At 58.8% G+C, this 12,237-nt stretch overlaps 1 protein-coding gene across 6 annotated transcripts in view; it reads right to left on the reverse strand.

Annotated features, from left to right (window-relative positions):
- The window catches only part of LOC105302825 (plexin-A1), a 311,386-nt gene that overhangs the window by 36,856 nt on the left and 262,293 nt on the right, over positions 1-12,237 (reverse strand). For 4 of the 6 annotated variants that reach the window (XM_023520932.1, XM_023520931.1, XM_023520930.1 and 1 more), the window contains 2 exons: positions 6,561-7,815; positions 4,352-4,534 (listed from right to left, as the gene is read on the reverse strand). In XM_023520932.1, coding sequence (XP_023376700.1) covers positions 4,352-4,534; positions 6,561-7,815 — 1,438 coding nt within the window. Of the gene's footprint in view, positions 1-4,351; positions 4,535-6,560; positions 7,818-11,021; positions 11,218-11,850; positions 11,893-12,237 lie in introns of those variants that run through there. The other 2 variants (XM_023520933.1, XM_023520934.1) reach the window with 2 other exon arrangements.

A 12,237-nucleotide genomic window follows, 5' to 3' on the forward strand; every position in this document is an offset into this window, starting at 1 on the left:
GGAGGAGAGGAAACTGAGGACCTGCGAAGAGGGGGCTTCACCTCTGGTCCAGCCCCAGTGCCCAGCTGTACCACTATACCTTGGGCTCCACACCAAGGCCTGGTACCCTAGGGGCCCACAATGCCATGGCCCAGATCCTCAGGCCACAAAATGGTGGCTCACGACAAGCCTGGGTTGGCCAACAATACTTTCTAAAAATGTGGATTAGTTGCCAACGCTCAATAATCAAGAGATCTCACACAAAATACAGATTTCCAGATTCTCTAGAAATACCAGATGCTTGGGCAGATGGGGCCCACGTTCCCACCTGGCACAGGTACTAGAGCAGTCAGGGCTGCACTAAGGGCAACACTGCATTCCTCAGCCCAGGATCCCTGCAGGGCTGGCCCCACGGCAACCCTCGTCCCAGGCCCACAGGGCTGGAACTGTCCCTGCCTTTGCTTTGCAAAAAAACAGAGAATCAGGGATGGAAGGCCAACGGGCTAAGGAGGGGCAGGGTGGGCACCAGCTGGAAGGAATCCAGGGCTTGTTCTCTCCCCACCCACAAAGGTACCTGGCCTGACTACAAAAGACTCAAACCAGGAGCCATCCTTGGGAACTCCTGCAAGGCCCAAGGGGTCCCCGGAGGCCACAGGAGGGGAAAAAGGTTCTGAGGGGCTACATGTAGAGTTGGGGTTCTGTGGGGGATTTCAGCTCAGGAGAACAGGCTGCCTATGTAGGGGAGCCAGTGGTGGGCTGGACCTCTGGGGAAGTGCAGGGGAATCAGGGGGCACGCCAGCTAGGCCCAAGCAGCTAAAGTTAACAGGTATTAAATTAATTGGTTATAATTTTAAAATTATAAATTGGAGTAGTGTGGCCTGGGCCCAACTCATTTCTGGAGCTCCTCAGTGGCTACCTAAAAGTCCAGAAAAGACCACGCCTGAAGAAGGCAGGGTGTGTCCAAGAGAGCAGGCATTGCCCCTGGGTCAACAGTGGGTGAGAGTCCCCACGGCGAGGACAGAGAGCAGAAGGCAAGGAGGCAGTGCCTACTGCACTCACAGGGTGGGGCCAGGCCTGGGCCAGCCTCCAGGGTAAGAAGGGCCCAGCCCTCCTAAGTCCTAGAGGAGAGGTAGCTAGGCAGCCAAGCAGGAAGGTGGGAGCACAACGCTGAGCCGGGCTGAGCAGAGGGCACCCAATGGCCCTTCCTGCCCTAGCCCCAGCCACTGGACCACAGCCACCCCCACCTCCAATAAAGGAGGGATGAGGTGAGAGTCAATTCTTCGCCACAAGCTGGGCTCCAGCCCAACAGGCATGTGCCAGCAGGGAGCAGCGCATCCTTTGAAGTGAGTCAAGGCTGAAGGCCTAGCATGGGGACCTGGGAGAGGTCACAGAGCTGAGGTGGCAGAGTAGGACTGGAACTCTGGCCGAAGGGCAAACAAGGGGTGCACCTTTTTCTCCTGGCCACACCCTGCTCCAAGCCCCCACCAGCAGACATACCCCAGGGTGGGATATGAGGCTCAAGGGCACACAGGTTGGAGGAAGTGGAGAGGCAGACAGGGCAAGAAGGCTGGGCCACAGGAGCCGAAGCCTGGTCTGGTCCCAGGCAGCTGCTAGCTGATGTCCTGGGCTATGGAAAGAAAAAGCCCTGCAGGCTGGCGGCTTAGGCTGGAGCAGGCGATGGGGGACTCCTGAGTGATGGGCTGCCCTGAACACCAGGCCTACTCAGAGAGAGAGGATCACTGAGGTAGGGGCCCCCATTTCCTTTTCTCCAAGGACCTACATAAAAGAGAGGGAGGTTGAAGTCACAAGTAAGGACCCTGGAGTCAGTAATCGTGGGCATGTGCTGCTTCCACCTATGTGCCTCAGTTTCCCCATCTGTCAAGCAGATGACAGGGTTGTTGTGAGGGCCCCATGAGGCACCACCACATGAACACTCTCTGCATGTCCTGAGTGGAAGCAGGAGCGTGTCAGGTTCCGGGCCTGCCTGTACATCCTCTCCCCTTACTCACGCTGTGCTCAGGGAAACTGTGGCTCAGAAAGGCTGGACAGTCAGCTCCAGATCAAACAGCTGGTGGCGGGAGAGCTGAGGCCATGCCATGCTGAGCCATTTGTATGAGACTGGGCTGTGAACAATCAGCTAGGAGACGTGAACAACAATGCGACAGCCTCCTGAGAGATACCCTCTACTCAGGCAGGTAGATGTGGATAGAAGGAGTGCAGGCGGCAGGTCTAAGGGTGAGGCAAGGGCACGCCTCTATGGGAGAGCCTCAAAACCAACGTGATAGAATTCCCCAACTCACAGACTGCCACCACCAGGCCAGCAGCCGCTGGGCATGGCGGATCCCACACCCAGAAAAGGCACCATCCACTCACGTGTAGTGTGTGGTGACCAGCCAATGACTCCAGGGGTAGAAGGAGCCAGTACCCAGGACAGGGCTCTGGGAGGCAGGTATGGGGGTGGAGGAGGAAAGGAGGAGGAGGATCTTGCCTGTGGCTTCCCCATGCCCAATGAAGCCTATTCTCATGGATGGGCCCAAGCCCAACTCCATAGTCCACACACTGGGCCTCAGTTTCCCCTCTGGGGGACTGGGCAGGGAGAGAGAAGAGCAGGACCAACTAGACTCAAAAGCTCCCACCCAGACCCCACCCAGACATGGCCCTGGGGCAGAGGAGTAAGGAGGAGGCAGAGGAAGCAGGGCCGGACTAACCTGTTCTCCCAGCCTCACAGGGTGGCCTGTGGGCACAGACAGCACCTTAGCTAGCTGCTTACCAGCCCACCAAGCCATTAAAAGGGGCTCCCTGTAGGATGTCTCCAAGAGGCTTCACCTGTGGACCTGCTTGAAGAGGAGGCTCTCTGGCCCCTGCCAAACAAAACCTGCATAACACATGCAAGGGGGCTCTGCTGGCCCTTTCCCCTGCTCCCCCATCCCCACATGCCCTCCCTAGGGCAGGAAGAGGAAGTGCATGCTAGGTGGGGGCGCTATCCCTAAGAAGGAAAAAGGTCCCACACTCATGCTGAAGGCAGTACCCCCAACACCAGGACCAAGGGGTGTGGAGGTGGGTCACTACACAAGATAGGTTCTGAGAGCACAAGGGGCTTGCACAGAATGTGACGGGGTCTGCAGTGGCCTGCATACCGCCCCCACTGGCCAGAGGTGGACAGGCACTCAGCCTCCCAGTCGCTGTGAGCAGACCCCCCACAGCACCATAGGATGGCTTTCAGTCAGCAGATGGACCCCCAATGCTCCAAGGTCACCCCAGCCCAGAGCCCACACATCCTGGCTTGAGGGTAGGGGGAGTATCCCTTCTCAGAGGTCACAGAGCCTGTGAGTGGTGGGACATGATTCACAGGGCATTCACCATTGAGAGACAGGGAGACCCCTCCTGCACACTCTACATGGTGGCTGAGAGCAGGCAAGGCCCATGCTGGCTCCAGGCCCAGCCTTGACCCACGGGTATATGGCGGGGAGCTGTGTCAGCACCAGGCCTCAGGACAGCTGTTATTTCATCCACCAGGCCCTGCCCCTGCACTGACCCTCTGGGGCTCCCATGAACCCCCACCCTACAGTTGCTCCAGGAACTTCTTCCACAGAAGGCCAGCCTTACCCTGGTGTGGTCCCCAACTACCCACCAAGTCGGCCTGACCCACAGGGTGACTGCCTTCACTTGCCCCCTCCAGGAAGCTCTCACGGATCCAGCTCTGCTCAGCCCAACAATGGCTGGTGAGAAGGAACCTGTAAACACCAGACAGGCACTGCCCCACAGCACCCCCAGCTCTCACCCTGAGAACCCCGGGAATGGCCCTGAAGCTGGTGCCTGTCACTCAGCAGTAACTCCCCTTGCACCAGCCAGTGGCGGGTGCGGGGCACTACCCTTGCCCTGCCCTTGGCCTTGCTACCTCCTTGCAGGGCGGGGGCCTCCTGCACAGCACAGTGCTGCCTCAGCAGATACTGGATCCCCAGGAGGGGAGGGGGCTTGGGCAGGCATGCCTGCTCCCACCGCCCACACACAGCCTTCTCAAGTCACCCTGTGTCCTAAGAGATCAAGGCCAGCACCTCCAAGCAATGGGGGGATGGCAGAGTGGCCAGGGCCCTCACAAGCCCTGATCCACCCTCAGATCCTCAGATGCCCACACAGGGCCTTTGCAGTGTACAACACAACAGAGCCCCATGAGAGGAGCAAGGAAAGGCAGGCAGGGGGTGCTGGGGTCCGCTCAGGCCCCTTGCCTGAGCCCCGGCGGTCATCAGGCCTGGCACAGGGGAGGCGCACCCACCTCCTCATACACTGTATCTGACCTTCCAGTCACAGAGCAATGCTGTCTCCTGCCCCAGCTCCATCCACCCCATCACCGCACCCCCAACCCAGGCCCGACCTTTCGGATGCGGCCACTGCGAGTGCCGGTGAACACCACGGTGCGGTCCTGATAGTTGTAGGCAGCCACCGCAGTCAGACCATCCTCCTTGTCCACGAATAGGGGCATGCCCTCAATGGTAACTGTGCCCCCAAGCGGCTGGTTGAAGTCCTGCCCACAGAAGTCGTCATCGATCTGCAGGGGCTGTAGGAGGGGAAAGGTCAGGCCCTGGGCTGTCCACCTGTCCTGAACACCTCCCGCAGAGTGGGGACTTCACAGTCAGGACCGGCCAGCTCCACTAACTGGAGAGGCCCACAGCAGGTCCTCAGAGGCAAGCACACGGCCACACAGAGGGGCCATGACTCAGGGCACCACGTGCACAGATCTACGGTATCAAGGACTCCTGGACCCATTTGATAGATTGAGAAATCAAGGTTCCTTGAAGCCGCCTGAGGCCCAGACAGGACCAGGGCTGGACCCATTTCTCACACACACACCACATAAACGACCCACACCCAACCCGGGGTTGGGGAGGAGTGAAGGAAGCAGCCTAGGGAAAGGCCAAGAAACAACCAGCCAGGGAGCCAAGCCCGATACACCAGAAATGGCCACAGAGAGGCAGGGGATAGCCGCCAGGGAGTTGTGAGGCACAGGAAGGGTTTAGTCAAGACAGGAGACAGGGGTCACACCAAAAAGACAAAGGGAGGGGCCCAGCTTAGGAGGTGACTGAGGTATAAAAAACAATCAATAGTGTGAGGTTCCGCAGAAGACCAAGTGACCGGGAATGGAGGGGTGGTGCTCCCCCACGAGAAGGAGGGCAGGGTGAATAGGCAGGTTCTAGGTGAACAAAAGGGGAACAGCTGGTCTTCCTGGCAGCAGGCTGGTTGTCTTGAGGTTTTCAGGGAGAGAGGTTGCAAATGAGGTAGGGCCACCAAGCTGGGAGCCAGAAGGCAAGAATAGGTGGAGAGGCAAGATCGGGGCTGAGCCAGGGTCCTGGAGTGGCCCCAGGACAGGGACCTGGCCAAGGGCATCATGGGCAAGAGGGAATAAAGGGGATGTGAGAAAGAAGTGGGAACGATGCCCAGGGAAGGGGCAGACCTGGCCATGGGCAAAGGCCTGCAAACCACACAATGTGACTTCAACAGGCACTGCCCTTCCAAGCCTCAGTTTTTCTAGCCACACAACGGACATAAAACGCCTTCCTTGAAAGGCCGAGGATGGACAAGCATCTGCCTAGTGCACCCAGGGCCTTGATGTGGAGGATGGCCCTGTCATGAAGCCCCCCACTGCACTGCATGTGAGAAGGGCTAAGGGAATCCTCACTGTCTCACCCTGCTCTGAAGACAAAACAGTGTCACTCCCAGTAGAGACATGGCAAAACCGAGGCTAGAGAGAGGATGGGCTTGCCCGAGGGGCCACCCAGCCAGTCCTAGGCAGCAACAGTGGGGCTGAGGACTAGATCTGCAAGTCCCTGACCTAGGTGAAGTCCTGGCTTTTTCACTTGCCACCCTGAAAAAGTTCCCCTCTAAGCCTGGGGTCATCCTCAGAAAAATAGTGGTTCCTACTACCAGGCTGCATATACAAGATGCTCCCCAAAAAGCAGCTGGCCCCAGGCCTGCCCTATCACGGCCTAGAAAAGGGAGCTACAGCTGCCAGCTACTGAGCACCCAGCACCTGCGCACTCAGGACACCCAAAGTCAGGGCTGGTGTTGTTAGCTCCCATTGCCGGGTAAGGGCAGAGAAGCCCAGAGGGCAGACACGTGGCCAAGACAAGAGTGAACAGAGCTTCCTGACAGGGGACTGTGGGGGAGTCGGTGTCTGGGGCCCACCCGATGCTAGTCTGGTTCCAGCTCTGCCTCTTACTGGTTGGCTATGACCCTAGGCAAGTCACCTCACCTCTCTGAGCCTCAGAGATCTCATCTGTACAATGGAGACTTGATGGGGCTGGCAAGCACCCGGAACAGTGCCAGGCATGTGGTCCCTGTGTCTCCTAAAGGAACAGGACAGTGCAGGCTTGGGAGGAGTCTCCACGGCCAACACCATGGGGGCAGCCCCAACCCTCTGGGAGACAATGGGCCAGTATTAGGATCTGGAACAGGGCAAGTACTACATGGGCATACGCTTGGCATTTCTGTTACTGTTTCAGAAGGTCGCATGGGGCCAAGACTGCTAATTATGTGAGGCTGGCAGGACGGGGGCAGCCCTCCACAACGCCACGGGGCCTACTCACCGAGTTAATGCAGCCTAGCTCCTTATTAAGCAGCCAGGGCAGCGAGAGCTTGCCCTCGCCACGGTAGCAGGACTGGATACGCTCCTTGATCTTCTCCTTGATGGCCCGGAGAGTGAACAGGCACAGCACCGACTCCTTGGGTGGCTTCACGCGGTTCTTCTGGCCCTGGGCGAACACAGTGAACAGCACATCCTCATCTTCGGCCAGACCCAGCTGGTGGGCCAGGGCACGGCCAGGCCGGCTCAAGTAAGCGTCCTGCACCAGACGGTACTCCACCCCCGCCTGCTCACAGCCGATGGGGAACTCAACATACGAGTAGAACTTGGGGTCATCCACACACAGCCGCACAATCTTAGAGGTGAAGAAGTGCTCACCAGCAGCGTCAGGTGAGGTCAGCTGTGTGTCCAGCTGCAGGGTGAGGTAGTACACAAACTGCTCACTGCGGAAGCTGTACACATAGTAGATGTCAAAGGCCGGGAACTTGGACAGTGTGTCTGAGGGGATCTTGAGCTGCGATGACACAAACTCATCCTGGTACACAAAGCTGAACATGTCGGCATCCTCCTCGTTGGCCATGAGCCGGCGGCTGGACAGCGTAGGGAAGTACTCAGACTTGCCGTCGATGGGTGTGCCCACAAAGAGCTTGGCCTGGGCCTGGCCCGGTGGCCCAGCGATTAGCACGCCTGCCATACTGCCTGCCTCACGCACACTTGACAGGTAGTGTTCCTTGCGGTGGTGGGGCTCACCCAGCTTGAAGAGGTCATCCAGCCGCAGGAACTGGCAGATTCCTTGGGAAGCACTGCCACAGGCCAGGAGGCGGTTGGCGGCGTAGTCCAGGAGCAGCAACTTGTTGACGTTGTCGGTGCTGCCCAGGCCGTGTGGGCATGACTGCACACTGGGGGGTGGGTAGCACTTCTCATTGTCTTCCACAGGGCCCGTCACATGGGCCCGCAGCAGCGTCAGGTTCCCCGACAGCTTGTAAATGCGGTTCACTGCACCCACATATACCTCACCTGTCTGCTCATGGACTACCAGGTGTGTGAGGCCCCAGTCACTGGCAGCAAAGGTGCGGAAGGTGGGCTGCTGACCCCCGCCCACCCTAGGCACACCTGCCACTGCCTGCACAACCCCCAGCAGCAGGAGAAGCAGGAGCACCTGTGGGCTCAGATGTGTGAGCGGCATGGCGGGCCCGGGCATCTGGCTGAGGCGCTTAGGTCCTGCAGGGATGTGCCTCATGGGGTCTGGAGCCTCAGCCCTATAGGGAAAAAGAGGAAGAGGGTATGAGTGTGGGCAAGGCCTCACCCCTCGGAAGGCAGACACACTTACATGCCATCTCACGAGCTCTCTAGTGTGCCTGCCCACCCTACACCTCCAGGGGCATGATCTAACCCTAGAGAAGTCAGAGGTGCAGAGAAGACACCTCCCCTACAAGGGATGCTGTGATCAAGCCTTGTGACCCCCACATGCAGCAAAGGACACCTGCCTGGCCACCAGATTTTCCATGAACGCCTGCCTAGGCCTGCCATCATCCGCCAGGCGGAGGAGAGAAATGGACTCAAGAACAAGGAGATGGGTGAGGGTTTAGGGTCTAGACTGGGAACCATCACCTCCTGATTCAGAGCTTGCCCTAAGGGACAAACCCTGCCTCAGCTCCAACCTCTGCCCAAGGGTCTGGGGATATATGCTCCCTTGCAGGATCTGGATAGTCCTACTCACAGATACCACCCTCATGGCACACTCACTCCCTAAATCTCCCCCGAGCTGCCCACCCCTCTCCCACCTAGATGACCATAGCACTTGGCCCCCTCCACTCAAGTACACCCACAGCCCAGTCTCCACACAGTAGCCTGGGCCACTTTTCTAAACTGCATGTGAAGTCGCCAGCCCCCAAATCCTGCCATAGCCCCCCTTCCTCTGGAAAAGTCTCATCTTCTCTCAGCCTAGAGGTTGGCAGTAAGGCACAGGGTTAAATTCAGACTCTGTAGCTGTAGCCATGCAGCCCTAAGGTGGGGGTGGGGGGGGTCACTCCTCTTTCCCAGTCTCTATTTCCCCATTTATAAAATGGGGATAATGGCTACTCTCTCATGGATGAAATGGAGAAGGACAAGGCACTCCTACAAGGTGCCATCAGCAGGAGTACCCTCTCCATGCCAGTAGGAATCCTGCCTGGCTCTGCCAGATGTGCTGGAGCCTCTCACCCTACTCCTGGCTGGAGAATGACCACAGAGATGCTGAGCCCTGTCTGCAGGCAGGTGCTGGCCAGGTCCACGCACATCCTTTGCTCCCAGCCAATTCCCCTAATATGGCCTGGCAGCCCCATTTTACAGGTGGGGAAGCTGAGGTCCAGGTTGGCCACTGTAGTGGCTGGCTGTCAAACAAGGCCTGGCTGTCGAACAAGGCCCAGCGGTCTCTAGGCCTCCATGTCTACCCTCCTCCAAGCCCTTGGACTTGCCATCCTCTATCCTGAGGTGCTTCCCTCCCCTGCCTCCACACTCCTGCTTGGTCTCAGCTGCCTCCCCTGACCTGTTAGCTAAAGGCAGCAGCTGCTCCCTCACAACCAGTCAGCCCATTTGAATTTGCAGCACAAGACATGCTAATGGTTTTGTTATTTATTGTTCCCAGACTCTCTCCCCAGTAGAATGGCAGTTTTCTGAGAGCACGGCCTCGCTCTGTGGTTTGCCACGGTATCCCCAAAGCTGACTTCATAATACTTGTGAATGAATGAAAGAATAAATGAATGGGTACAGGGCAGAACAGAACCTGCTTCCTCACTGTGTCTTCACTCCCCTTCGCTCCCCAATGAATGCCTACACCCACTGCTCAGGTGGGGACACTGAGGCTCAGGAATTGAGAGGCATTATCCAGGATCTCACCAGCAAAAGAACCAGGTTGTGCTGCCTTACAAGACCCTCCCATCAGGCTATCAGCTGCCTTTCCTTGAGATCTCTGCCCAGACATAGCCTCAAAGAACTACAGCCACCAGAGACCTCTGCTGGTAGCCAGGAGAGGAGTTACCAGCCCCCTACTCTCTACCCCCAGCTCAGGAGCCCAAAAACAGGCTCCTCTCAGTGGCAGCGGGGCCTGAGCTAAAAGCTGAGTGCATGTGAACTCCAAAGAAAACATGAATCACTCACCGTTTATCAGTTCAAAGCAGACCTGCAATTACCAGGGGCTGGGCTCTCCCCTCCTCTGGGATAATTATACATGTCTTAATGCAATTATGGGCCCTACTTTTTATATTAAACAGGAGGGACCCAGATGAAGAAGCCACTATCCAAACTCATGCCTGTCCCTGGGCCTACTCCCCCTCCCCGCAACAGAGGCTGGCCGGAAGGGAAGGAACAGGCCAGGCATATAGGGCTGCCTGCCAGGAAAAGGGGGATCCAGAATCCAGGGCTGGGTCCCTTATGCCTATCATCTCCCAAGGGCCAGCAAAGACATCTAAGTCACTCCCCCTATCTTAGAGATACAGGGCCCAGGGCTCAGATAGACCCAAGGTCACCCAGCTAGTCCCGGCAGGACAGGGACAGAATCCCAGGCTCCCACAGAGACCTGGAAGGCCAGCAGACCTGCTGGGGCTCGACTCCCACATGCCTCTGGTCTGCCCAAGAAAAAATGCATTCAATCCAAAGCAGCCTGGGTGCTGGAGAGGATCATGCTGGGCTGGGGGCAGGGAGCAGCAAGAGCAAAGGCTTGGGGGTAGAATCTGCTGGACCATGCAGTGGAGGCAGTGGGAATGACTGCAGGTTCCCAGCATGGGAAGTGGGCAGTGCTGGATCCCAATCAGCGCCACACTGGGGAGGGAGAAGTTGAACTGTATTGGGTATGTGGACTGAGGGTGAGCCAGAGAGATGGAGTCCGGGACAGAGGCAGACAGGCCTGCCACAGTGGGGCTCCACTCCTGGACAGGATGGACTGATCCATCCAGCAGAACATGGAGAGAGCAAGGTCCCCCCTCTGTCCCTCTCCCAGCCAGTCCCACCACCAGTCCTCCACACCCTGAGAAACAAAGGCCCTCACTCAGAATCCTAGCCCCACGGCCCTCACTCTGAATCTTTCTAGGATTCACATAGATTGGGGCATGGAGGAATAAAGAAGACACTGCCATTCTGCCCCGTGGTGCCCCATTATCAAGCAGGACAGAGAGCTGCCCCTGTCACTCCATTTCCCCCAACAGAGGCCCAGGGAGTTGATCCTGAGATGTCCCATTCTCCCATCAGACCGGTTCTAGGGAACCAGGACCTGGGAGTATTAGAGTCCTGCTCTCAGAAACTAAGTGCCCACCACTCTGCCTTCCCTCAAGGCGGTGTCTTCTCCAGCTGGACAAATGATCTAGACACGGGAACCTTTCTGGTGGGTAAAAACATGCAGGCAACGACCTGAAAGCCACAGAAAGCCAGAAAAAGGGCTGTCTTCTTTGTCCAAGGCACCTCACTTAATCCCCACCCCCAAAGCACACACCTCAGCCACACAGGGGTTTGCCAGCACTCAGTCCATGCTGTCCTCTGCCTGAAACGCCCTTGTTGGGCCCTGAAGCAGAATCATTGGTTTTCTGGTCAGCCTCTTGTATGGAACTGGGTGCTCCTCAAAGGCGTGGCAGAGTCTTGGCTGCCTGGTGCAACACCTGGTCTTCCTGCACATCCCAAACCAGAAGGGAGCTGGGGGTACCTGGGGTGAGCTCAGCAAGGGCCAGAGGAGCAAAGGCTGAGCCCCACCCTCCCGCCCAGACCCAGAGAACCCTCCTCAGCATGGAACGAGGTGCAGGAGCACAGGATCAGGGGGCAGAGGCACTGTCCACATCCTCCCCCCAACATACACACCCCTTTCTTTCAAGGGGCGTGGCCCCAGCACCCCACAGATGAGCCAGGGCAGTTCCAGTCTCCAGTTAGTCACTGGTGCCCCTCTCATCCGCCTTTCCCGGGCTGCACCTGGAATCTCACAGCGACTATGGACCTCCCTGGAGCCCTGCTCCCCCTTCCCCAAGGCAGCTCCTAATCAGCCCTGCCGCCCCCAGCTACGGTGCACACCAGGCCCCAGAGTATCCAGGAAGCAGTCGGAAGCCTCCCAGGGAAGCGGGCTGACCCTGGAGAGGCCCTGCGAGGGGGAGGCAGAGGAGGCCCAAGAGAGTGGGGTGGCCTCCCGAGCGGCACCCACACGGCCCCCTCCCAGCCCCAGTGCGCGGCCCTAAGGGCCTGGGACGGACACAGCGCCCATATCCCCGCGCCAGAGGGCCGGGGGAGGGCCTGGATCCAGAGGAAGCGGCTCCAACTTCCATCCCGGCGCCCTGAGGGCTGGCCCGGGGCGCAGCCCCGCGCCAGCCCTCCTCCGGCTCCCGCGGCCCTGCCCGGGCCTGTCCAGCCCGGCCCAGATCTGCCGGCCGCCGGAGGTCCGGGCCGCGGTCTAGCCCCTGGGCTCGGCCTGGGCAACCCACGGGGCCCTCCCGAAGGGGCCGCCGCAAACTTTCTCTCCTGCTTTTGAAGGGAGGGCAGCGCCGGCCTCAGCCCTGCCGCGCTGCCGGGAGCGCTGCCCCGAGGAGCTCTGCTGGCTGGGCCGGGCTGGCGGGGAGGCCGGCGACGCGGGGCCTGGAACTGGGTCCGACCCCAGCAGGACGAGGACACCGCGAGCTCAGAGGCGGCGCCGGGCCGCGCCCGGACAGACGCAGGAGCCCGGCCGGAGC

This window comes from Pteropus vampyrus, unplaced genomic scaffold (assembly GCF_000151845.1).
Source record: "Pteropus vampyrus isolate Shadow unplaced genomic scaffold, Pvam_2.0 Scaffold285, whole genome shotgun sequence".
Taxonomy (NCBI): domain Eukaryota; kingdom Metazoa; phylum Chordata; class Mammalia; order Chiroptera; family Pteropodidae; genus Pteropus; species Pteropus vampyrus.